The sequence below is a fragment of the Solanum tuberosum genome, unplaced genomic scaffold, assembly GCF_000226075.1.
Source record: "Solanum tuberosum cultivar DM 1-3 516 R44 unplaced genomic scaffold, SolTub_3.0 scf00035, whole genome shotgun sequence".
NCBI classification, from domain to species: Eukaryota; Viridiplantae; Streptophyta; class Magnoliopsida; order Solanales; family Solanaceae; genus Solanum; species Solanum tuberosum.
This window is the reverse complement of record NW_006238963.1, coordinates 773,076-799,402: the sequence shown is the minus strand read 5'-3', so window position 1 is coordinate 799,402 and position 26,327 is coordinate 773,076. Positions and strand designations below refer to the sequence as shown.

Below are 26,327 nucleotides of genomic sequence, written 5' to 3'. Positions count from 1 at the left end.
GTAGGCTTGGAGAGGGTCATAGTGAGTTTCTCTAAATCCTAATGTATGTGACACAATTTTGGCCTAAATAGGGTTATTAAAGAATGTTGGCTCTCAAATGCTTAATATGAGATGCATGCTATACTTGGGTTATATTACGAGTTATTTTCCCTTGTCATGTCTTAATTAATGATATACCTCTTATGTATGAATATTGTGCAAAGGTGAAAGAAAGGAATGATAAGTTACTTTAAGTGACCTAAATGTGGTGCCTTAGTATGGATGGTGGTATGGGACGCCATCCATACATTGCACGAGGTATAGCATAAGGGTTTCTTGAGGTGAAGGTCCAAGGTAAAGGTTTTCATGTTGAAATTGTTTAAAGGTAATATTCTGACTTACTTGATGTTTATGCTTGTATTGTATGTCTTTTATGCAACTATTCATGGTACTTCAAAAAGTGGCATAATGCATGGTTTCTAACCAAAATGTCCCTTTTAAAGCATGTTTTGCATGGTCATCATACTTAGTACATTTTGTGTACTAACCCATATTCTTCATATTTTTACTATAAGTGTAGGTTCCGGCAAGTGATCCCTCCTAGCTAGTTTGAAGTGTTGGATTGCTTTCCTCCAAGACTTGGTATGTCCTCATGGATTCGAGGATAAGACTTTTAAGTTCTTTTGTTCATGTAATAGACTTAATAGACTTCTTTTGATTGTAAAGGGCCGTGTCCCTACTTATGTTTTGTGACTGTGTCTAAGATGGCCATGTGAGACTTAGACTTCCGCTGTGTGTTTTTAAAGTTGTTTTAATGAAGTTTAAATGTGTGGATGTAAATAAGTTTTTTTTTTATTCCGCACTATTTTCATTATTGAATGCAATGAATGACTATGTGGCTCGTATAAGACCCCTTCGGGGTCGAATACGCCATGTTACGACCAGGGGGTACTCTCGGGTCGTGACACACATATTGTACAAGTATTACTAGCGAAATAGTTAACATGTACATATGGCGTAAACGGAAAATAATCCAATCACCACCTATCTTGAATCAAGCATGAAAGCTCTAATAAATCTGAGTCTTCCTTTTGTTATGAAGTCTAGCTTGCTCTTAGTCTACAAACAATCAAAATAACATAAAACCCGACCCAAATTGCCTAAACATACCCGAATCATATCATAACCCCAAATTCCAAGGAAGTTTCATAATGTTTCCATTCAAACCAGGGTTATTCCAACATTAAGTCTATCCAAACCATCCCCCAAAATCATCATCATGGATTCTGAGGCCTAATAATCAATTACCTAGTTAGATGAGTAATTTACTTACCTTTACAGATGAATTTGATGGAAAATAGGTGAAACTCACTCTAGGTTTCCCCTACTCTTCCCCAAAACATAATTGCATATATTAAGTGGTTTTGAGAAATTTTATACATTAATTGTGACTAACCCCGCTATAGTGGTCTAATCTCACTATAGCTGCGGCACCGTAGTGGTTCTCCTGCTATAACGACGTGTCACTCACTATAATGTCTTGCACGATATAGAAACTCAAAAATCCCCTCAAAATTAGCCTACTTCACTATACACATTCAAATATTGACGTATCAAACCAACCTCTACATCAAGTTCGATATTGAGAGTTCTACTCACCTTAATTCACTTTTGAAAGGTCAATATAGATACCTTAACATTTTAGCAACAAGAAAAATAAACTCTACCTAGACGTTTCTCCCAATCAAACTAAATGATTTCTCATTCAGGTCATCAATAATTGTTGACACAATCCTTCTCTAGGACACTTTTTGGAATTGACCCCTTGACTACTAATATATCTTCTTAATAGAGAATGTCCTCATATTCATGATATTCTCATAACTGAAGCCGACATGCTTCAATGTCACCTTTGCTTTAAATATTTTCCTAATCAACCATGATGCTTGAGTTGGATAAATATCCAGGTATGCTTATTTTATATAGTAGTTATGAATCCAAGATTTATACATTTTATCCTTTTTAGGATTTTTTTTTTTGAAATTATGTTGCTAATTGTTATTTTATAGCCTCTCAAGATCGTAGAGTTCTTTTTGGAGCCTTCATTATTACTTGTTCAAAGAAATTTTCTACCTATTGCCTCAGTTATATGCATGATTATTTTTTTTAAATAGTGAAAACTTGTGATTAAAATGTTTGAAATAAAAATAAGACATTTTTATTACCTGCAAATGACCCGCATACGACAAAAGTCTAATTATTCATGTGGTTATCTTTTTCACCATTTTATTAGGAAACAATTTACATTAAGATATATATAATCTTTTTGTACTCGAAGGTACACCAACGTATCTCACAACACCACCCATTTTAGAAATTTTAATATGCTTAATATCTTTTGCTTGTGATGCCCCTTCCCTCTCTCCAAAAATAAAATAAAAAATAAAAATACACAACAATATTACTATTATTAATAAATTTTATTATGACGTGAAGATGTTAATGACATTGATGTTCACATTGTTTTCTTTGGTTTTATATAAGTGTTTGTGTCAATCTTAGACACCAACAGACACAAAAAAAAGTTACACTTTTTCTCTCATCTGATGCATTGCTGAATTTATAAAAGAAAAATCCTTATTAGTTTCTAACTTTCTAGTTTAATATTACAAAAAGAAATATTGAATTTTGAAACACATTTAAGCCGGTGAAATATATAGTAAAACGGTCAGAACAAGCTTCAAACTTCAAAATTTTTGGTGATCCCGGCTAGTAATAAACTCACTTCCGATGAGCAGGAATGTTTAAACCACATTCATCAATATACACTGGAAGACATATAACAATTTATATATTTAGCTACGTTATCGTAATGTTCTGAGACGCCTGCGTTAGTTTTTTGTCGAGGTCAGAGTTTTTCAAAGATAAATCCATCATTGAAAAACTAAAAAATCGAATCACTTACTTAACAATTTCTTCTTCTGGAATAAAGTACCTTACTCTTGCTCCGTGCGCTAAAAAGTATTAATTCTCATAATCTCCAATGTGTTTTTACAACAAAATACCAACTTCTACTTGAGCACAACATAGACCCAAGAACCCAAATCAGGAGGCACAGGCCCAAACAAATCTGAAACCCAGTCCATAGGCGGGAAATCATATTTCATCATCCAATAAGTGGCGGGAATAGAAGGTTCCCATTTTGTTTGTCTAAGCGGGTTGCTATAAATACCTTAATGTAATAAACCGGTTTAGACTTTAGAGTCGGTCGGTCCATATTCTAGTATTACTACTTCACTTCCTCTTCACAAGGAGAAACCCTCAAACGTACGTTTTTTCCCCCCTTCTGAATCGTATCGATGGCGAGAAACAGGAGAGCGAAATCCTCGTCGTCGGAGCCATTATCGGACGGTTCAGAGGAGGAGCAAGTCAACGATCAAGTTAATGATGAGGAAGATGAGGAGGAGCTTGAAGCTGTCGCTAGGTCAGCAGAAGATGACGGCGATGACGAAGCTGTTGCTGATAGAGAAGACGGTGATGATGAAGATGAGGAGGTGTGTTTATTGGAGGATCTGTTTAGTTTTTGTTTTATCTTTTAGCTGCTATTGGTAGTGGTAGATCTGAGTTTATGTTGGAATCCCTTTTTGTTTGGTGATTTGGCTGAATAATGAGTGGATATTTCAGTGTTATAGTTTAGAATGATATTTTAGGTGAAATTTCGGAGTAGTAGAAAAAATGTGAGTAATTCAACTGGTTAGCGCATTTTTCTAACTCATTATTACGAGTTAGTATACGTGAAGTTCCAGGAGGTGTTGAAATGGCAGAAAGGAATATGAATATGAATATGAATTTTCTGTTGAAATAGACGCTCCTATGTCTGGTTAAAAGTATATTTTTTGGGTGATTGTTACCAATTAGGGCCCAGCTTTTACCTAATTAGTGGACATAGTAGGGTTTTTAGTTTAGAGTTAATATTTCAAGTGAATTTCTAATGGGATAAAGGAAAGGAAAGATTATTTCACCACTGATATAGAAGTTCACGTCCCTGATATAACACATTTTTTTTGATAGCCCATTAGTGTGAATTATTCAATGTGTAGTATTTGTGAAGCTAAAATGATGACTACGTAGTTGATTTGACGTGTTAATGAGCGTTACTTCAGTTGTTTAAGTTTGTTTTGCTATGCTACCTGTAGGAAGATGTTGGAGCTAATGAAATCTCGAAGCGTGAAAAGGCACGGTTAAAAGATATGCAGAGGCGTAAGAAGCAAAAGATACAGGAAATGTTGGATGCACAGAATGCTGCAATAGAAGCTGACATGGTATCTAACTTAGACTAACTGCTGAGATATTTTGGGATCTCCTCTTTTCATTTGTTCCTTGTGAAGGTGGTGTGCCTTATGGCTATTTTATCATTGACAGAGTAACAAGGGAAAGGGGCGTCTTAAGTATCTTTTGGAGCAGACAGAGTTATTTGCTCATTTTGCAAAAGGCGATCAATCGACTTCAGAAAAGAAGACAAAAGGAAGGTACATATAATGTTGTCTTTGTTGCTTTCCCTGATATGTAGGGCCTCTAGTTTGAAAGATCTCTAGCTAGTATAGGACCATGTACTCTTTGGGTGTTAGTGGTAATGAAATAGAATGGGCAAAAAGGAAGAATGAAAACATTAACCTCGTTGAGGTCTCTGTTTATATTCCTCCTTTTAACATAAAGAGTAATTTTGCTCATACAAAAACGACATAAAGAGTAATTTTCCTAACCTTTTTAAGGGGAATTATTTGTAGGCGATGTTCATGTTTGGTAGGTGTATTTGGAAAATTGAAATAAACACATCCTAAATATTAGTAATGTTATTTGAGTAGCTTGATTGGGACTATTCACTTTGTTCGGTTGGGTTTCAAGTACCTTCCTCTTCTTGTATTGGTGACAAGGGACTGTTTTCTCCATCACAGGCAGGCAGGCCTACCTCCCAAAAATTATTGTATATTGCTTATATTAGAATTGAGTGCTATGTCCAGTTGGTGTTACTATGTTATATGGAGAAGCTTCGTTATTGTGATTCATTGCATTACTTGTATATATGTATGGATGTTTTTGTCTGAGCCAAATGATTAATCTTTTTTTCCCAGGGGCCGTCATGCGTCAAAGATAACCGAAGAGGAAGAAGATGAGGAGTATCTCAAAGAAGAAGATGGTGGGCTGTCCGGGAATACACGGCTATTGGCACAACCCTCTTGTAAGATCCCCCTACCCCACCCCCACAAACCCAACCCAGAAACATATCCTGAATTGTTGATCTCCTAGCTGATCAAATATGGCCCTCCTTTCTAGATATTTAAAATTCTTTGTTTAATGATTCCCTTTGGCCTTTATCATCTTCTCTTTTACAATTTAGCCATTGATGTTTCTAAGTGCAACAAACTGGAAAAATGTTACTTGAATAGTGCCTTAAAACAATAAATACTAGTGTGAGAGACGTGGTTTCGGTAAGCACCCAAGGGTATGACTTAGTGGTCACTTAAGTGGGTTGTGAACCATGGGTTATGCTTGGACACAATCACTAGGTGACATCTTTTCGTTTGTCCTAGCCTTGGTGAACATAATTAGTTACCTTATAGCACTACTCTTGTATGATGTATCTATTGTTGGTGGGAGGTGACATGTATCTCGTGGAATTAGTTGAAGTGCATGCAAGTTGGCCTCAACACCACTGCTATTAAAAAATATTTTAATTATCTTTTGCGCAGTTTTTATAAGGTGAAATATTTGGGATAAGACACAAGTACCCCCACAGTTATACCCGAAATCTTAGAGACACATCTAAACTTTACGGGGGTTCTCTTATCCCATGATCTCTTTTAAAATGGAATGAATGCCACCTTAAATGCTAACGTGACATAGATAACATAATGAATATTCTCTGTGTCTATTACATGTGCTTCGCATTCTTTTAAAGCATTAAATCTTTTTTTTTCCCATTAAAATCTGTTTTTCTCATTCTTAATTTCTGAATCTTCTCTCTCTCTTTTTTTTTTTTTAAAAAGACAAGTGGGGCTGGCCTTGGATCAGTTTAATCATTCCTTCATTTCATACAAACCCACTCTGACCTAATTTTGTTGGAGTAAAAGCTAATCTTTCCAAAATCTCTCAAATTGTAACAGAGATATATATAGTTGGTGTAGTCCTTAGCGGAAACACTAGGATGGGTTTGACATATTCAGGGCCAGAAATGAATGCAAACCAATTTTTGAAACGCACTTGAACTGTAAGAGGTATTTCACTGGAACCTTTACAAGAATGCCGTGATGAGTTCTTCTGGCAAGGTGGGGCTTGGACCTTTGTTTAAAGTGGATGGAAATTAAGTATGCTTTGTGAGTTTCCTATGTTTTGGGTGTTGATGAAACACTTCAGATTCCATTTGGATTGCACAAATTTGAGCTTTCGTATTGTTTTTATTGAAAATTTCAGTCCTTTGAAGTGCAATTCAACAAAAATAGTTTACAGAAATGTTTTCATTGGTTTTTCCGCAAATTATACTGCCAGTTTTGAAAGGTTTCAAAGTAAAATCTGGACGGGAAGTTCAAAGGCTTCCAGTTTTGAAAAGTTTCAAAGTGAAATAAGAGACTTCGACATTTAGGTTGGGTATCTAAATCTGAAAATAGCGAGTATTGTGGAGCTTAAATTCAAAGCTGAAACAATGAGTAATTGACTCGGTTCTGACAGTTAGAGTCGAAAATGTGAAGAAAATCTGAACAACATTAAAAGCACCCACTTCAAGTATGAATGATTTTTTTCTTCCAAATATGAGGTGAAAATTGTTATTGCTTAGATCTGTATTCATTGCACTTCGATGATAAGTTGCAGAAGAATGAAAAAGATTTCAAAGAGAAGAAAAGGATGGAGTATTAAATTAATAGATGTAATGTCCAATTAAAATATGACATTTGTACCTATTAATTACTTCTAAAATAATTTTTGCAACCTTCATTTGTCTTCAAGAGTGTGCACACTCTCTGCGCCATGTCAGCATTGAAGGTGGTATTTGTTCCATTTAAAATAGCTTAGGGGATAATAGGACCTTCGTAAAGTTTAGTAACTAGGACCTTCGTAAAGTTTAGGTGTGTTACTGGTATTTCGGGTTTAGTTTGGGGCTGTACTTATTTCTTCAAATTTACTTGACCTTTTTGAGGTAAGTTATCAAGTTTTTTAAGGGGTCGTTTGGTGTGAAGGATAAAAATAAATAGTCATGGGATTAAAAAATAGTCTAGGGATAAAAGTTTGGTGTCTTGTTTGGTTGCCAAGTTTTGGTGTCATAGGATTAAAAAATAGTCTAGGGATAAAATTTTGGTGTCTTGTTTGGTTGCCAAGTTTGGGATGACTTATCCCACCATTTATACCATAACCATTTATACCATAGTGATCCTGGGATAACTTGATCCCAACTAAACGGCATTTTGGAATTCTCCACTATTTGAGAAATCATTATGTATTGCTGTTCTTTAGATAAGCCCGTACCTGCAAATCTGGTTATAGGTTATTTAACAAAATTTCAAGGCAATTCCTATACAACCAACTAAAGAAACCTAGATGTTAGATAACATTGGCTTAGAACTTTGTAATGGTCCTGCTGTATCATATGTAATGTGCTAGGTTAAGTTCCTAGAGGTGCATACATAGTTCTGTTTGCCCAGTAAATGCACTATGCTTGAAGGTGATACTATAAGCTTATATGATATGTGTGCATAGTTGCAAAGATCTTAAGTCCCCTCTCTATGGTTGTATCTCATAAATACCTTTTGAGCTGTGTAGTCTTTACTTTTTAAGAAGTCACTTTTGAAATTGATGAAGCTTTAGGGACAATGAGTTTACTTAGGTACACTGAGTATAGAAAATATCTCAACGTAAAAGCACATTACAACCAACCTAAAATAAATAAATAAATTTGTTCCCTCTTGAATAGCTCAAGCTTGTAGTTTAGGTGCTTCACACAGTTCAACATAGTATTGGAACATGCAGGGAATTCATCCTGAATTTTAGTCTGCTGCCATCTATCAACTTTTTTCCTGTTTTCTTAGCCTAGAAAAAGAACCTGGCCTATGTAGAAAGGGTGTGAGTAGATCTAAAATTATTAAATAAATGTTTCTGATCTGCAATACTTTTAAATTTTGTGATATTATGGTTCATAAAATATTAAAGTTTTCCACTACTAACATTTACATGAAAATGCTAATTACTGGTAGCCTTGACCTTGTGGGTGTGCATTCTGGTGGAAAAACTCTAATTGAGTAGTGGAAGTGTGAATTCTATTGTGATTAATAGTGCTTCTAATGTTGGACAAAATGTTTATTTTGATGCTCTCATTTCCTTGTCTCTTTAAGGATGTAAGGATCACACATGCATGTTTGTCAGGTATTCAGGGAAAGATGAGGGATTATCAACTTGCTGGTTTGAACTGGATGATACGGCTATATGAGAATGGCATAAATGGGATACTTGCTGATGAAATGGTCAGTGTTGTCACTTGAAATTTTTTAGATGTTCCTTTTCATTATGTGATTCGTGTTTTTGAGAGAAGTACTAAATTATTCCTGTATTTGCATAGGGTCTTGGTAAGACCTTACAAACCATCTCTTTGCTGGCGTACCTGCATGAGTTTAGAGGGATTACTGGTCCTCACATGGTTGTTGCCCCAAAATCCACACTAGGCAATTGGATGAATGAAATCAAACGTTTTTGTCCTATCATACGCGCTGTAAAGTTCCTTGGGAACCCTGAAGAAAGGGTAAGCAGATAAGGGATTCTCTTTCTTCCCCTTATGTACATACCTCATCGCTTTTGACTCTGCTGGCATTTCCTTTTATAGAGATACATTCGAGAGGATTTACTAGTTGCTGGGAAGTTTGATGTGTGTGTCACAAGTTTTGAGATGGCTATCAAAGAGAAGTCTGCTTTACGACGCTTTAATTGGCGTTACATCATCATTGATGAGGCTCATAGAATCAAGAATGAAAATTCTCTTCTATCCAAAACCATGAGGCTCTACAGCACTAATTATAGGCTGTTGATCACAGGGACACCACTTCAGGTGAATATTTCTCTTTGATGATTTCCTTTTTGTTTGGCAAGTAGTCCTTTTATCTGAAAGTATATTTGACCTCTTATAACCTATGTCCCACATTACCTGACCCTTTCCTGAAATGCATATTTTCCTATCCCTAAATTCTATAATTGAATATGGAATGATGTTATATTTAATAAATTGTGCGGGGTATCTCTATAGCAAATTGATTTATTTTTCCTTTTAACATTTCAGATGCTTTATTATATTAAATCTCCCAAATCACGGCTTTTAAACCTTCTCTTATTTTTTCTGTTGGTTAAACCTTATCTTCTATTTTGTGACAGAAAAATGCTAGTTGTTATGTCTTTACCTTTGTTATGTTTTGGCATCTTGTACTGTTCTCTTGTATGGATCTCTCTAGTCTCATGACTGTTGTCAATTGATGTGCTGGGTTCTATGCAAATTGTACAGAATAATCTTCATGAGCTCTGGGCACTTCTGAACTTTTTGCTGCCAGAGATCTTTAGCTCGGCTGAGACATTTGATGAGTGGTTTCAAATATCTGGTGAGAATGACCAGCAGGAGGTGGTCCAACAGCTTCATAAGGTAAAATTGTCTTGTAGTTTGTATCATTAATACTTGAGCTATGCCATAAGGTACAACGTTTATGTTGAAGTGACAAAGATAAGACCAACTACATGTGCGAGAGCTTGCAGCAGACATGATTCCCATATTCTAAAACTTTGACACCCCATTGAGAATAAATATTCACTGATTTTCTAATTTCTGCTCTTAATCAGGTCCTTCGTCCATTCCTTCTTAGGAGACTGAAGTCTGATGTTGAGAAAGGTCTGCCTCCAAAGAAGGAAACAATTCTCAAGGTTGGTATGTCTCAGATGCAGAAAAACTACTATCGGGCTCTGTTGCAGAAAGATTTTGAGGTTGTTAATTCTGGAGGAGAGCGCAAGCGTCTTCTTAATATAGCAATGCAGCTCCGAAAATGTTGTAATCATCCATATCTTTTCCAAGGAGCTGAGCCAGGACCTCCGTATACAACCGGAGAGCATCTCATAGAAAATGCTGGTAGTGTTTTGACTTCTATGAATGAATAGGAATTTCTAATCTATTGTGGTTGTAATTTTTTTAAAATAAAAATAAAAATATAATGCACGTTCTCTCTGCAGGCAAAATGGTTCTTCTTGATAAGTTGCTTCCTAAGCTGAAGGAGCGAGGCTCAAGGGTTTTAATATTTTCACAGGTTTTTACCTCTTTTGTTCTTGACCTTTTGTCCTACTATGCCTTTTCTAATTAGCTAATGTACGTTTTTTCGGGCTGAACACTTCATCTCAATGTTGTCATTAGATGACACGGCTACTGGACATCCTTGAAGACTACCTGATGTATCGAGGTCACCAGTATTGTCGGATTGATGGAAACACTGGTGGAGAAGATCGTGATGCTTCTATTGAAGCATTTAACAGTCCAGGGAGTGAAAAATTTGCCTTCTTATTGTCAACCAGAGCTGGTGGTCTTGGTATCAATCTTGCTACAGCAGATATTGTTATTCTTTATGACAGTGACTGGTGAGGATCTTGTAAGTCTAGTTTACAGAGTCTGGAGAATAAAGTGATATCTGAGTCTCTTGGGTTTCTTCTCATTGTGTTACAGGAATCCACAGGTTGATTTGCAGGCTCAGGACCGTGCCCATAGGATTGGACAGAAGAAGGAAGTCCAAGTATTCCGTTTCTGTACTGAGGTTTGTTTTCTTTCTAACTGTGTTACTGTACTGAAAATATGCCACTGTGGTCTCTCATTTGATGGTCGACATTATTATTTCAGTTTAACTTTTTTGTTGAGAAAGTTTCTTATTTCAATTAATTCCAACAGTATACAATTGAGGAGAAAGTGATTGAAAGGGCTTATAAGAAGCTGGCACTTGATGCACTGGTCATCCAACAGGGACGATTGGCTGAGCAAAAAAGTTAGCTTTTATTTGGTTTTTATTGTCTTGATTATATTTTAGATATTAGGGTATACATGAATTTGATCATTGGTTGGTTGTTCATGCAGCTGTTAATAAGGATGAGCTGCTGCAGATGGTGCGGTTTGGTGCCGAAATGGTTTTCAGTTCCAAAGATAGCACTATAACAGATGAGGATATTGATAGAATCATTGCCAAAGGAGAAGAGGCAACAGCAGAACTTGATGCCAAGATGAAGAAGTTTACAGAAGATGCTATCAAATTTAAGATGGATGATAGTATGCACTCTGCTCCTCTTCCTTTTGGCTTGTGCATTGTATCTTTTGGCTCTATATACCTTGTTTTGCTCTTCTGCTGTTTTTGAAAGATATGGACTTTAACTGTAGATTGACTACTTTTTACAGCTGCTGATTTGTATGACTTTGAAGATGAGAAGGTAAGTGCGATTTTTTTATTTAGTTGTCTAACAATTCCTTGTTTCACGTCTTTGGTGTGCTTATCTTCCTTTTTCTGCTATACATTTTTGTTGATGAAGGTTGAAAACAAGGCAGATTTCAAGAAAATTGCTGGTGATAATTGGATAGAACCTCCAAGAAGGGAGAGAAAGCGCAAGTATGATTCTTAAGTTGCTAAGTTCACCTTTAATGTATTGAGAGTCTAAAGTATCACACCATTTTAAATGACTTTTCTTTGTGTCAGTTACTCGGAGTCTGAATATTTCAAGCAAACCATGCGACCAAGTGGTCCTGCAAGACCTAAAGAGCCCAGGATTCCTAGGATGCCTCAGCTGTAAGTCAGCATTGCAAACCATTCTTAAATTTTCTCCTCCCAGTTTTTGTTGTGCCATAAGCAAAACTGACTTCTCTGAGTTACTTTTTGCAAGTTGGTCTTTTTTTCATTTGTCAAATTCTGTGTATTGACATGTCTTGCCATTCATAGGCACGACTTTCAGTTCTTTAATACCCAAAGGCTAAGTGAGCTGTACGAGAAGGAAGTTCGTTTTCTCATGGTGGGTTATGCCTTGGGATGTGCCAGATTTCTTCTATTGCCACCTTCATATGTGGTTTTTTTTGTTTGGTATCTTAATTTTCTTATTCATTCCAGCAAGCTCATCAGAAAAATCAATTAAAAGATAGTATAGAAGTGGAAGAGCCTGAAGGTATAACCTCTTTTCCTTTTAAAGTAGCTGTCTATTCTTCTTTTATTTATAGAATTGGATATAGGGACAAACCAGGATGCAATTTGCTTTGTGAATATATGCTAACAATTGGTGCATTGTAGATATGGGAGATCCTTTAACTGCCGAGGAGCAGGAAGAAAAGGACAAATTATTAGAGGAAGTAAGTGGATTAATAACTCGTCATTGGATGTTATATCTACTCCCTGCGGTTCAATTTATGACACTTTCCGAATTTCAAGATTCAAACAAGTCCATCTTTGATTGTATTTTTTCATATATATATATATTTTTAAATATTTTGAATTGTCAATTATTATGATTTGGTACTTTTTACGTAGTTTCCAAATATATGAATTTTATTTCAAAACACATGGTCAAACTCAAACCGATTAACTCTTGAAATTCGAACTGTGCCTCATAAATTAGGACAAAGGGAGTAGCTTTTATGTATCAGAATTAATGATTTGTACATGCAGGGATTTTCAACATGGAGTAGGAGAGATTTCAATACTTTTATCAGGGCATGTGAGAAGTATGGTCGGAATGACATAGAAAGTATTGCTGCTGAAATGGAAGGAAAGACAGAGGAGGAGGTTGAAAGATACGCAAATGTTTTCAAAGAAAGATACAAAGAGCTAAATGGTAAGTGCTAGTTAATTTGCAAATACAGAAAGAACTATATGTCCCAATCTCCAATCCACATTGAACATCCAATTATTATATGATACAATTGCTAACACGAGAGTGGTAAATACCATTAAAGTTCAAGTGGGATAAAGCATGGTGCACATGCTTCCTTTTATTTTTGTGTCGAAGTACCGGCAAGGAGAGGTGATGCTGTTGCTTCTCAATAAGATGAATTGAAATGGTAAAGAAGTGTGCTTAGAATAGGGTGGATGAAATGGAAAAGAAGTGAGCATGTGAAGAGGAGATGTATAGACTCCCCAACAAGGAGGTGCAAGAGGTTAACTATAGTAGGTATGAGGAGAAGTAGAGGTGGATCGAAAAAGATTGGGACTTGGGAGAGGTGATTAGATAGGACATGACAGTCCTACAACTTATTGAGGACATAACCCTAGATAAGAAGATTTGGAGGTCGAGGATTAGGATAAGATTAATAGGTAGTTGAACGTTGTCTATTTTTCTTGTTAATATTGTTTTTGTTACTCTCCTATTATCTTATTCTTTGCTTTTTATGTCTCCTTTGGATTCAGTTATCATATTATTTGTTGTTGTTGCAATTCTCTACTCCATTATTTTTTCTCTGGCTTTTTGAGTACTGTATTTATTTACGTACTTCATTTTTTATGTGTTACCTGAGCCAAAGGGTTGATTGAAAACAACCTCTCTATCTTCTTAAGGTAGGGGTAAGGCTGCTTACACATCAACCCCCTAAACACCACTTGTGAGATTACATTGGGTATTATGTTGTTGAAATACGAGTGTGCTGGAATGAGCAAATTGGATCCTATGCAACTGTTAAACACAATATTGTATTGGGTGGAATTCCCTTTTAGGTTTTGGAATGTTAGTTATTAAAAAAGGTGTTCTAATTTTGGGAGGGGATTGTGTTTATGACGTTCTTTCATTGTCCTAGTGTATATGCTTGTTTTGTTTGAGAGGCAGAGGGATTAGACCCATCAAAAAGCAAAAATAAAATGTTTGATTTTCCTGTTATTTCTTTGTTGCAAAAAGCCACTCCATGATGGTAATCTAAAGGTTCCTTTTCTTTGGAAAGTTGGTGTAAGATTTCATAAATGGTAAATTTGCACTATGCTAGTGCTACCACATATGGTAATAAAGGTTCTTTCTTCATCTAGTTATGGTTCTCATCTTCACTATACATCACCATTTAGTTTATTATGTGATTGTTCTTGTAATGCTCATGTTCTACACAAATTTTGTAAACTAAGATTTATATCACATTTCATCCATGTTATAAATATTCTCCAGCTAATAATTCTATTTAAACAACTTTCACAGGGTTAAAGAACCTATTGAACTATTCAAAGTTATTGTTTTTGATATGTAACTATTCACAGTTAAACCCAATTATGTTATTGCTATTGAACATACTTTTCAACTATTTTCTTCTATTACTATTTGCTAGTGATATATAGAAGTCAAATTGGCATCATAATCTATGTGCACAGCGAACTGGTATTATATAAATTGAGATTGCGGGAGTATACATTGTGTTGCTAGATGGTTGATAATAGGCCTACACCTCTATCTCTACTTAAGTGCCAAGTTTTTGTCTACGATAGATTCAAACTCAAACTCGTGACATACACCTAACTTTCACATCATATGTTGTGCCTTCAGAACTACATCAAAGCCCTGGGGCCATACTAATTAACATTGGAAAACTAGAAAAAGAGGAGCAGACAAATAAGTTCTTGATGTTCAGGCAGAAACAAAGTTCCCTCTTGTGGCTAGTTTTTTGCACTAGATAACATTTGTCATGCTTGACATTTGAGCACTTAGTTTCTAATGAATAGAGTGCTTGCAGATTATGATAGGATTATAAAGAATATTGAAAGAGGAGAGGCTAGAATTTCACGAAAAGATGAGATCATGAAAGCAATTGGGAAGAAGTTGGACCGCTACAAAAATCCATGGTTGGAGTTGAAGATTCAGTATGGTCAGAACAAAGGAAAATTGTATAATGAGGAGTGTGATCGTTTCATGGTAAGCAGACTAAACTTTTGGGGGCTTTAATCTTTTACTATTTATCTTTGTGATTCATGTATATGGCGATCTTTTCTTTTGTAGATATGTATGGTTCACAAGCTTGGCTATGGAAACTGGGATGAGCTGAAGGCTGCTTTCCGAACGGCACCTTTGTTTCGGTTTGATTGGTTTGTGAAGTCTCGGACGACTCAAGAACTTGCCAGAAGATGTGATACACTTATTCGTTTGGTGGAGAGGGAAAACCAAGAATTTGATGAGAGGGAGAGACAGGCACGCAAAGAAAAGAAGCTTGCAAAGGTATGCCTGGGTCCTCTTTGTGCTGTTTGCAGAGTAAAAAGATATTTAGTGCTAAAAGTGTTTTGTATTGACAGAACGCGACACCATCAAAGCGCGCTGTGGCAAGACAGGCAGCCAAAAGCCCTCCCACCTCAAAGAAGCGGAAGCAGTCATCAATGGATGATTATGTGAGCTCGGTAAATATTTGTGCAATGATTTTATGTCTTTTGGTTTGAGCCCTCCCCACTTGTGACTTACTATTGTGCATATGACTGTTTCCACTTTATACAGGGCAAGAGAAGAAGTGATGGTACAACTTAGACAGACTTTTCTTTTTGTGGTTTAGGTCCCCTTTTTAAGTTTAACCAGGTTTGTCATCCAAGACACTAACTATGCAATTCTGTCAAGTGCTACAGAGGAAAACCCTACCAGTGTATTCAGATATGATGTGTAGGTTCATTGTACATAATCACAATAGAATTCTATTTAGGCTAGTCTTATCAATGTGGCGTGACACTAGTATGTAACTTAGATCAACTTGCCAATTTTATGATTTTGCCAGCTCGCTACTATGCTCTTGTTTGGTGCACATTTTTATATGCATATGCATTTTTCGTATGAAAAGAAAAAGAACCTTGCTTGTTTAATAACACTAGGTATGTAGAACAAATGACAAGTGAACCTTTGCACATTGAATGGAAAAAATGAGCTTGATCAATTAACCATGCTAGTGAAGCCTTGAAGATGATCATTTAGGTCTGATGAATTTATATTAGTATGGTGATGAGTTTTATTAACGTCCCAAGCTTTACGTTAGGATGTTTGACAGTAAATGAATTTCTGCAAGCTAATATATATTATCAATTAATAATATAGGTATGAGGCAAGCATATATAGAAGATAATATCAACTCCGTGAATCAACAATTTGATAAATATTTGTATGATGATGAAAATGAATATGCAATATTAGCGAGTTCACAACTCTACGTCAATTTTATTTCATTGAATACATAATTTTTTATTTATTGTTTGGTTAATTAAACATTAGTTATTTTCTTCTTAGTTTTGATTTAGTTAAATCACCATTATAAATCTTGATATTTTATAACTTGAATAAATAATTTGTGTTAGTTTAATTATGTAAACGGTTAACCACAAGTTCCTGTGAGTTTGATATATAATTGCTTGCAATAACTTTATTTCTTGTGTGACCATATACACTTGCATGTATAATTGGCTGCAACAAGGCCTAAAGTCCACGTGATAAACGTATTTTTTTCTATGTTTTTTTTATTTTTTACAAAGAGTATTTTTTGACCACGTCATTGGGACACATATCCTTTTTCTTTGGTCACGTAGTCCTTTGCTCATTCTCGATGAAGACCTCTCTCCAAAAGACTAATTTTGCCAATTTTTTCTTTTGTCACTACTTTTCTTTTTATTTCTAGTGCCACATTTTAAAGAAAATTTAACCCAATACGACATTCTTTTTGTGAGTAATATAAACGTGTTTTTTGAACGAAATAATATTTTTTAAATTTCTATATTGACTGATGGTCTTTAAAATGTGTTGACACTGCATGGAAATAAAAGTATAGTTAAGGGAACATGTTCCTCATTTTGTCTTTGTCAAGATTCTAGTTTTATTAAAACCCCTTTAATGTGGTAATGCAGAATTATACATAGTTGTGTAATCATTATATTATGTCATGTTCTTGAAACTTGAAATATGGTACAGAGAGGGAGAATGGGGATGCATACAATTTGGTTATGGAAGGAATGAGCGAAGCATGTTTTAGTTTGAACTTGTAAAGCTGGAATGTATCCAAAATATTTACTCAAACCCCTTTTCTATAAAAGCCAAGACGGAAAATCCTTACAGATGGAAACTACAACAGAATACAAGGTGCAACAATGGAATTAATTATACAAGGGACATCCGAAACCATATCCACCAAGATCCTTCATACAAAGAACATATAAGAAGAGAAAGTTAGATAGGTTCCCCACTTCTCCTGTACCATAAACTCTACAACAAACCCCATAACACATAGGATTAACATGTTGCCACAATGCAGCAACCATTTACCCCTCCCCCCCAACTCTACTCCCACATTGCACCATCAACCTGATTTCCCTTTCATTTTAACAGTGGTTTCCTTCGACCACAACAGCGGAAACATGTAAGTTTACATTGAACAACAGTGAATAACCTTCAATCAGCAAACACAGAAAGTAGGACAGGACTATTACTTTCAAGCTGAGTATGGAAAAACCAAGAACTCAACGATTATGCAAATGCAGTACCTCGTGTTTGCATCATGACGATCAACACCTATATTCCTAGAAATCCTTGCAACATATATTGTTGCGTAAATCAATCATTTATCCCATCAAAACTGCTACCCCTTGCATTCGTCTTCTTTTTGTCTCTCCAATTTTCGCCCCATACCTTAGCTTCAGCAACTGCACGTTCCCTGTCTAGATCTCGATTCCTTGGGGTTTCTCTAGTTCTACCTGCACTGACAGGGCTGTTCCTTTGAGAATCAGGACGTTCTGATTCATCCAAACCCCACTTACGACCAGATCCACCGCTAGTTGCAATTTTCCTCAACTCTATCCCAGTATTGAAATCCCTAGCGGAATCTCTTTTCCTGGAATCAGGAGAATTCCTCTGGATGGAAGGAGAACCATGGTGAGCACTGCTATATTCAGGGCTATCTACTCCATCAACCGAGTGCAGTCTATCCTCTCTGCTCCTTGGAGTGGATGAACCAACACGGTTACTTTGTGCACCAACTGCATTAGGGTCATAAGTTTGAGAGGCCAAATATGATAAAGCTGTCACAACATCCCCAATTAAGGGTCTAGTAGATGCTTGTTCTTGCAAGCACATTGCTGCCACAGCCAGTGCCTGGTAAAGTCCTCGCATTGGGTAGCGACCTTGCAATAGTGGATCTGCCATTTTCGGGAACTTCCTCCGATCCTTGAATAGTGGTCGAGCCTGCAAACACATTTCTCAATGTATAAAACATGGCATAAGATATATTCTACCTTTAGAAGGTGTAAAAATGAACTAAAGGAAAAACAGATCTTCTGCACATCAAATGTCAAAGAAATCTAAGAAACAGACGACACACATCATAATGACCAAATACAATGGCAGAGAGGAGGACATACCCAGGCAACAAGATTATGCTCCCCATGACTCCGAGTATTATCAATTGCTTTGCGGCCTGTTATCAGCTCAAGGAAGACAACCCCAAAACTGTACACATCAGATTTTAATGTGAGTTGACCTGTCATTGCATATTCAGGAGCACAGTAACCATATGTGCCCATCACACGTGTAGACACATGAGTCTTGTCACCAACAGGGCCCAGTTTAGCAAGCCCAAAATCTGATAATTTAGGGTGATATCCTTCATCAAGAAGTATGTTGGAAGATTTTAAGTCTCGATATATTACAGGAGGGTTGGCTTTGTCATGCAGATATTCTAAGCCTTTAGCTGCACCAGCTGCAATCTTCATCCTTGTATTCCAGTCCAATGGTTCTTTATTAGGTGGAAGATCTGCATACATACTCCAAATAGAAGGATTAGGTCCCACTGCGTAATCTGCATTGTTTCTATTACAGAAGTATCAACACAACACAAAACAATCAACATTACAGATCTATTCAGCTTTAGGCAATGGAAACTTTCATTTAATTGTACCAGAATAATGCAGAGAGAAACTTATCAAATGGAGGGATAGAAATATAATTGAGAGCATTCTGTCGAGCATCTTTACATACATTATGTCATTGCTTTACACACCATCAAGTGTTGCAGATAAATTGGAAAGGCGCTAAGGGAACTTTTTTTCTCTGATGAAGTAAGGCTATGTATAGCTGGCATCAAGAAGATGCAAAGTTACAAAAGATATGTTAGCTCCAATAACAGTAGGCCTAAAAGCAAAGGGAGCGAATCAAAAGCAAAAGAGGGATATTGAGCCAATGAAATCTACAAAAGAACCTATGTCATTCTCATGTGATTCGGAAAATGGGAATAGGAAGTTTTCAACGAGGCCCTACTAGGAAAATGATTATGGTGATTCAGGATTAAGGAGAAAGATCTATGGAGGGAAGTTAGAGCGAAAAAGTAGAATTATAGGAGAAGTCGAGGACTAAAAATATCACACTTTCCTTTTGGCTGCAGATTCTGAAGAAAATTTTCTTGAATAATGAAGAGTTTACTACTACAACACTATTGGGTAGTTTGGTTGCTGGTTAGAGAGGACTGCAGAGTTATCCATGTATTAAAACTAGCATAACTTTATACAATTTTTGGTTTCAAAAAATACAGAAAAATAATCTCCATATAGAATCTAGTTTAAGTTATACAATGTTTTGATTGACTTTCTCTTTTTCACATAAAACATAACATTGTTAATACAATGTTTGGTTCATGTTTACATTTTCTGCAAAACTAATACATGTATAGGTTACAAGGGAATCTACCTTTTATTTTATGCAGGGTAGAAGATGGCATAACTATTCCTTGCATTACTAATACTTGTATAACTTTAACCAGCAGCCAAACAGCCCCTAAGAGTTTTTTGTTCTTTACAGGTATTATAAGCAAAAAGCAAAAAAAATGTCCCATTTATATACTTACAGGGGATCTATGATAGCTATTAAAGATTCAATAATGCACCATCTAAAATATCCTTTTTACAGAAAAAGAGGAAAGCAAATACGCAATTGAACTTGATCTTCGTAAGGAAACTGACTATCTTCAAAACACCTTCATTTCCTCTCTCCACATTGTCCACCATATGCAAGAAGGATGATATTCCATCATTTCTTTTAAATGGTGGTGTTCGGCCAACTTGCATTGCAATTCGACTAGTTCAAATCCTAGTAGAGGAAAAAGCATTAAGTGACCTCATGGTTCTCAGTCAATTTTGTTGACTACTAAGCCACACCCTTGAGTTTTTCCACCATTTGATTTACCTCCTTAAGTTTCCTTTCCTTGAGAAGTTCATGACATCCCTTGGTAATCCATTTGAGCAACCATGTTTATGTTTACGCATAACCGCTAACGTTGATAAGGTATATTAAGAAAGGATGGGAAGACTTCATCGGCAATATAAGGGGATAGAAGAAGAATAAGTTTTTGAAGTTACATGTAGTGTGGAGAGACATCATGACTCACATTCCCAAATACTCATAGTAGAAGATGATAATACGACAGATTCAAAGGTTACAATAAGGGGAATTAATTGGGACGTAAAGGTCCAGAGGAGCCTTCTGAGGAGGAACCTTTGGAATGGGGAAATAGTTGATTCAAGATCTAATTGAATTGTTTTGATTGAGGAGACTCGCAGTGGAGTTAACAATAGGTTGGAGGTGTGGAACATACACAAGAGTCTAAAGGATTCAAGTTAAGTAGGACCAAAACGGAGTGTAAATTCAGTGATGTGACGCATGAGGTAGGCACGAAAGTGAGACTTGATACACAAGTTGTCCCCAAGAGAGAGATATGTAAGTATCTTGGGTCTTTGATCCAAGGAAATAGGGAGATCAACAATGATGTCACGCATCGTATTGGTGCGACATGGATGAAGTTAAGCTTGCATCAAGAGTCTTGTGTGATAAGAAAGTACCACCAAAACTTCAAGATAAGGTCTATAGAGTGGTGGTTAGCCGACTTTGTTGCATGGGGCGAAGTGTTGGCCAATTAAGAATTCCCATGTTTAAAAAATGCAAGTGGCGGAAATGAGGATATCCGAAACAAAATCGGAGTGCCCTTGTGGTGGCCAAGATAAAGGAAGGGGAACTGAGATAGTTTGGGTATGTGAAGAAGAGTTGTGCGGAGGTTGCAATGATGAGGTGTGAGAGGTTGGACATAGTAGGGATGAAGAGAGGCAGAGATAGGCTGATAAAGTATTGGAAAGAGGTGATTAGACAAAATATGATGCATCTTCAGATAATGGTCAAAGGTAAAAGGGTGTGGAGATCGCAGATAAGGGTCGAAGGTTAGTTGGTAGTCGAGCATCATCTAAGTATTAGCCTATTCATGTAGTCGTTGGCTTGGTGGTAGTCTTAGCACCATGTATGTTGAAGTACTAGCCTATTCATGTAGTCTTTTGACTTTTGGTGTCTATTATCATTTGTTGTTTACTATGTTTAGGTGATCGCACCTTGTTGTTGATGTTATGGTTTGATTTGCTTCACTTGAGCAAAGGGTTTTTCAAAAACAGATGGTCTACCCCAAAGAGGTATAGGTGGTGTGCGTACACTTTACCCTCCCAGGATCCCACTTTGTGAGATTTCACTAGGTATGTTATTGTTGAAGGTCTAATTGAATTACTTCACTAGCAAAGTACATCACATGCTAGTCAGGACTTATGGAGGTGGGACAGAGGGAGGGGGTAAGAGATGACTTGTTTTCAGTAAAATTCATGTTATCCTAAGCTCTTCGTAAGGGGGGAGTAGAATTTTCCACATTTGTGCGGTTGGATTCACATGACACCAACAAAAGTGTGTCGTTTCATTTGGTTGGTAGCGACGAAAACAATATTGACAATTGAGAATTTGAGGAAAAAGTAAACTATACATGTGTGCTTCATGTGCAAATCTCTAGGTGAAGATGTGGACCACCTCCTTTTACATTGTCTGTTGCAACTTGCTTGTGGTGTGAAATCTTGAGATGGTCTGGGATGATTTTGGCAATGCTTCACTATGAAGGAAGCATTCTCCAACCAAGAACCTAGAAGGACGAAAGGTTGAAAATCCTAGGTTGTTGCACTACTAGCACTCACATGGATTTCGTGGGAGGAAAAAAAAAAAGAGAGCCTTCAAGTTGGCACAGACACCACCGTCATTAAAAAAAGAGATAGCCTCTCATTCCTAGTTTCTTTTCGGTACACCCATGAGGTGCTAGTTTGTTTAGAAGATTGAGTGTCGTTGATAGATAATCAATTTTTGTGGTAGATTCTACACTTTTTCGGCAATTGCTTGTATACCAGGGATTTTTCATATTAATAGAACTGTTTACTTATGACTCAAAAAAATGCAAAGGTAAAGCATATCATCCAGACACTGTTACAAGTATATCTGGTGCATGGAGTATATTTTATTCCCCAGTATCAAAGTGGTTAAATTAATTTTTGTGCAGCTATCACTATTGCTTGATATATCCAGGAAAGTGACCATGACTTACCTGTTTGCTTACCTTAAGTTTAGGACTATGGCATTTGTGACATTATGAACTAAAAAGACATTGAATATTCAGAAACATACACTAAATGTTGAAACAAAAACAGTTTGATACATTATACATTGGTTCGTCTGTACGCAAGTCGTAAATGTGCAAATTTGGAAAAGAACCTAGCCGGAAACCACAGTTCTTCCTCCCCTCCCCTGGTTTAAGAGAACTCAAATCATGATCTTTTTCACTCAATTCTCTTGATGAGTGCACTGGAAAGACATCAATCTTCAAAAGAGCAATTCTATTTATGTGGCTATATCAGATTTCAGCACCAAATATTTGAAAAATCTATACACAGCCTATCACTGGTAAGAGAGATATTTCCTATTCCTGTTTGCTAAGATCGACAAAAAGGAGAGGAGAAATGAGCTAAAGGTAGGCAAGTCTTGTATCCTAGACATGCTAAATGCACACATTCATGTAAAGTATGCAAAGAACTTAAGTCTGGGAACTTCAGAGAATAAGACATATACTCTTTCTATTCAAGTTAATTACAACTCACCAAATTACTCTCCCAATGCTACGCCCAAACCTTCACTAACCATGACATGTTAGGAGGTCTATTTTTAATTATATATATATTTGGAAAATTGTCAGTTAATATTTTTATAGAGAGCAATTTACATCAGACACATTTAGAGGGTGTTTGGATTGATTTAAAAGTTGGTCAAACCTACTTTTAAGCCAGTTTTGACTTAAAAGTTGGTCAAACCTACTTTTAAGCCGGTTTTGACTTCTTGAAGTGTTTGGCAAATATAAAAATAACTTAAAATAAGTCAAAAATGACTTAAAAAAGTTGGGTAGTGTTTGGCAAAATTAAAAATATCTTACAAATTACAATAAGTTAAAAATGACTTAAAATAAATTAAAAACCAAAAGTAGGTCTCCCCCTACTTTATATTTTTTGACTTAAAAGTCATTTAAGTTTGACTTATTATTTTTGACTTAAAAGCTACTTTTTTAAGCCAATCCAAACGGGCTCTTACCCTTGCCAATTCGACAAAAGATCTGACAGCAGAAAGTTCACAAACATAAAAGCTAAATCACAAAATTCTACCCTTTTTTCCTATTGATTTTGGCATGTAATGCTTATTTCTGAATGGGAGGGGGTAGGAAGAGGTTTCTTAATCAATTATTCCTTTTCTCTCTCAGTAATACAATCAACAACTCCAGCCAGCCCATGTTGATAACATTCTTTTTCTATTGCACATACATGGTAGATCCATAGTCCTTGACCTCCAGCCCTAGCTTGCCTGAGCTGCTTACTGCAACCTCAATCATATCCTCCATTTCCTTTTCATTATTCTGCTGTTCCTTAGGTTTCAGACCATCAAGATATAAATATAAGTGGTGTTAAAGACTTTCTAGTGGAAGTAGGTTGCCGTCATATGGCAAAGGCTTTGCTGAATATTTGCATGAGTTCCTTGGCTCTCTCACTGCTTCATAAACCCACAACATTGGTGAGACAATTTTGCACGCTTTCTTTGGGTTCCCAAGTGAAATTTCCAGCACCGGTAGCAGATGCATTATCAAGCATGAGTACCCAAAATGTTACAGCACAATAGTGATATCATTCACTTGAACGACCCCACACTAGAGCTGGAAAATGGGGGCCAAAGGTCGTTAAGGTCCCTTAATAGGTATTAGAAGGCAGAGTTAGATCTTATATGAATCTACTTATGTAAATTCAATTTTTCAAATAATAACAGGTTAACTTCTTTAAAAAATAATATATAATTTATCAATCTCCAACAATAGCACCTACTAACCACACAATAGTGAAAAGAACATGGAATTCACTGTGTATAGGATGATTTAGTTCAAATAACTTCAGAAATACAACACCCTTCAATGTGAGGGCAATGTCAACTGAAACAACTATATGCAACAGAAAATTGCTGAATACAATTACAATGATGAATACTATGCTGGTGCCAGTCACTGTCATGCTAATGCCTGTTACTATAGCAGGCAGATGCCAAATAGAATTTCTATGTTTATTTCATGAACTTGCGTTATAATTTCTACCACAGCAAGAACAACCTCTTCAACCAAAGGAAATATTCCCTTTCCACAGTAAAGACTAATCACTGCTTGTAGATGTTCAAACGCCATACATCAATTGATAATCACCTAAGCAATGTCTTAGACAGATTATTCCAGTAACCAACCATAATCGAACATTGGTACAATAGCCAACTCTTGTTGAGACTGCATCAGTAATTCATGTAATACTCTAATGTTGCTCAAATTAGATTGCAACATCTACCATATTTCTGAGTAAATTATTCCACTGTCACCAGCTTTATCCATATTACAACCCCTTCATTGGAATGTTCACAAATAAATAGAAGACCCAAAAGGAAAGAGTGGGGTGCCACAAAACCAAGGATATCAAAAGGAATGGTAAAATAAAAAAAATAAAAAAAGCACCAATGTAATACAAATCAGCAAGCACTGTCTCATCTAATTTCTTATGTTGTAGAATGTTGCAGTTGTTTTGATTTGGTCAGTTAATCTTGAAAAGCTCCATTAGCATGTTCAGACCATGCTTAGTCCATTCATCATTCAGCTAAGTTAGAACTTGGTCTTAATGTTACTAAAAAGCCATATTCAGATATAAGACTTTCATATGCGCTCTGTATATGAACTGTAATAGTCTAACCCATTCCAAGGCATCATGTATCCATTTGAACGAATGCAAGGTAAGGCTGCATATAATAGACGCAATGTGGTCCGACCCTTTCCCGGACCTCACGAATAGAGGGTCTTCAGTACTGTTGAGTCCCACATCAGTGAAATGAGAAGAATTGGGACTCTCTATATGGTCTTGGGAAATCCTCCCTTCATGAGCTAGCTTTTGGGGTTGAGTTAGGCCCAAGGTCTATTTAACAAGTACATCTGGCTACCCTTTTCTTATAGGGAAAAGGGGCAAGATTCTAGTGCGTAAATAGCTATTCATGATGAACCAAATTATAACTGCATTGTGCAAGTCACTATATAAATTGCAGTAAATGGACTAACCATGTAAATGATCCTCTAAAGAACCCAATGGCATAAACTCGTAAACAAGGAGGCGTTGGTCCCCATCTGCACAATAACCAATCAGATTGACGAGATTTGGATGATGTAGTAGGCTAAGCATCAGAACCTCCACCAGAAACTCCCTATTCCCTTGAAGACCATTGCGATCAAGCTGTTTAACAGCAACCACCTGCAAAGAGACCATTCCGACACAACCAAGAGTGAAATTGCAAATCAGTGTGCAATTGAAGATTCTGACATTTAAAATTCTCTTTCCTATGCTAACATATTTCTCTCTAAATAGTTATCCTATGCTAACATTTGCTAAACCTAACCTAAAGTTGGCTAATGATTTGCTTCTGCATTACAGAATTACATTGTTATAAAGTAACACCTACCTGTCCAGTGCTTTCCAGCCGACCTTTATAAACACGCCCAAATCCACCTTCACCAAGCAAAGACTCAGGCCTAAAGTTCTTTGTTGCAGCAGCAAGCTCACGAAATGTGAATGTCTGCGCAGCAATATGTGCTGTAGGTCCATCTTTTGGAATGGTTGGATCTTTCTTAGGATCATGACTTCCACGAGACTTTGATTTATCTGTATATAAGAAACCAACATTAAGCCAATACCAATAAAGAAGAAAAATAAACAAGTCATTTCATAGCATTCTTATTGACACATAATCCTCATTGTTGATAAGAGATAGACCATAAAGAATTTTGGCATACCATGGTTTAAGATGAACTTCTTCTCCTCCCAATTAGTAATCCAAAAGTTCTCCCAGTTAAAATTGCTTGTGAAGTTAACACAAGTTTCACTTTCATCTACTTGAAAGCCCTCTCACACCCCCCCCCCCAACCCCCCCCCCCC

The 26,327-nt window shown here is 36.4% G+C and overlaps 2 protein-coding genes across 3 annotated transcripts in view; one reads left to right on the top strand and one right to left on the bottom strand.

Annotated features, from left to right (window-relative positions):
- Nucleotides 1–3,226: 3,226 nt before the first annotated feature.
- On the top strand, nucleotides 3,227–15,746 carry LOC102599561 (putative chromatin-remodeling complex ATPase chain). Of its 2 annotated transcripts, none has more exons than XM_006342709.2 (25): nucleotides 3,227–3,533; nucleotides 4,176–4,301; nucleotides 4,402–4,508; nucleotides 5,112–5,218; nucleotides 8,392–8,489; nucleotides 8,585–8,764; nucleotides 8,846–9,067; nucleotides 9,515–9,649; nucleotides 9,844–10,126; nucleotides 10,228–10,301; nucleotides 10,406–10,626; nucleotides 10,712–10,799; nucleotides 10,931–11,024; nucleotides 11,114–11,302; nucleotides 11,429–11,460; nucleotides 11,560–11,636; nucleotides 11,724–11,813; nucleotides 11,964–12,033; nucleotides 12,129–12,183; nucleotides 12,306–12,364; nucleotides 12,681–12,846; nucleotides 14,717–14,895; nucleotides 14,980–15,195; nucleotides 15,270–15,362; nucleotides 15,466–15,746. In XM_006342709.2, the coding sequence occupies exons 1-25, from the start codon at nucleotides 3,339–3,341 to the stop codon at nucleotides 15,493–15,495; spliced, it is 3,186 nt and encodes a 1,061-aa protein (XP_006342771.1). In that variant the 5' UTR covers nucleotides 3,227–3,338; the 3' UTR covers nucleotides 15,496–15,746. The 2 variants fall into 2 exon arrangements, with proteins under 2 accessions (XP_006342771.1, XP_006342770.1); XM_006342708.2 differs by having other exon boundaries at nucleotides 15,270–15,371.
- Nucleotides 15,747–16,998: 1,252 nt separating this feature from the next.
- LOC102599236 (serine/threonine-protein kinase CDL1) overlaps nucleotides 16,999–26,327 on the bottom strand; it is a 10,874-nt gene continuing 1,545 nt past the window's right edge. Inside the window, exons 2-5 of the mRNA XM_006342707.2 lie at nucleotides 25,855–26,054; nucleotides 25,457–25,646; nucleotides 18,357–18,748; nucleotides 16,999–18,180 (exon numbers count right to left, since the gene is read on the bottom strand). Coding sequence (XP_006342769.1) covers nucleotides 17,554–18,180; nucleotides 18,357–18,748; nucleotides 25,457–25,646; nucleotides 25,855–26,054 — 1,409 coding nt within the window. The 3' untranslated portion in view covers nucleotides 16,999–17,553. The remainder of the gene's footprint in view (nucleotides 18,181–18,356; nucleotides 18,749–25,456; nucleotides 25,647–25,854; nucleotides 26,055–26,327) is intronic.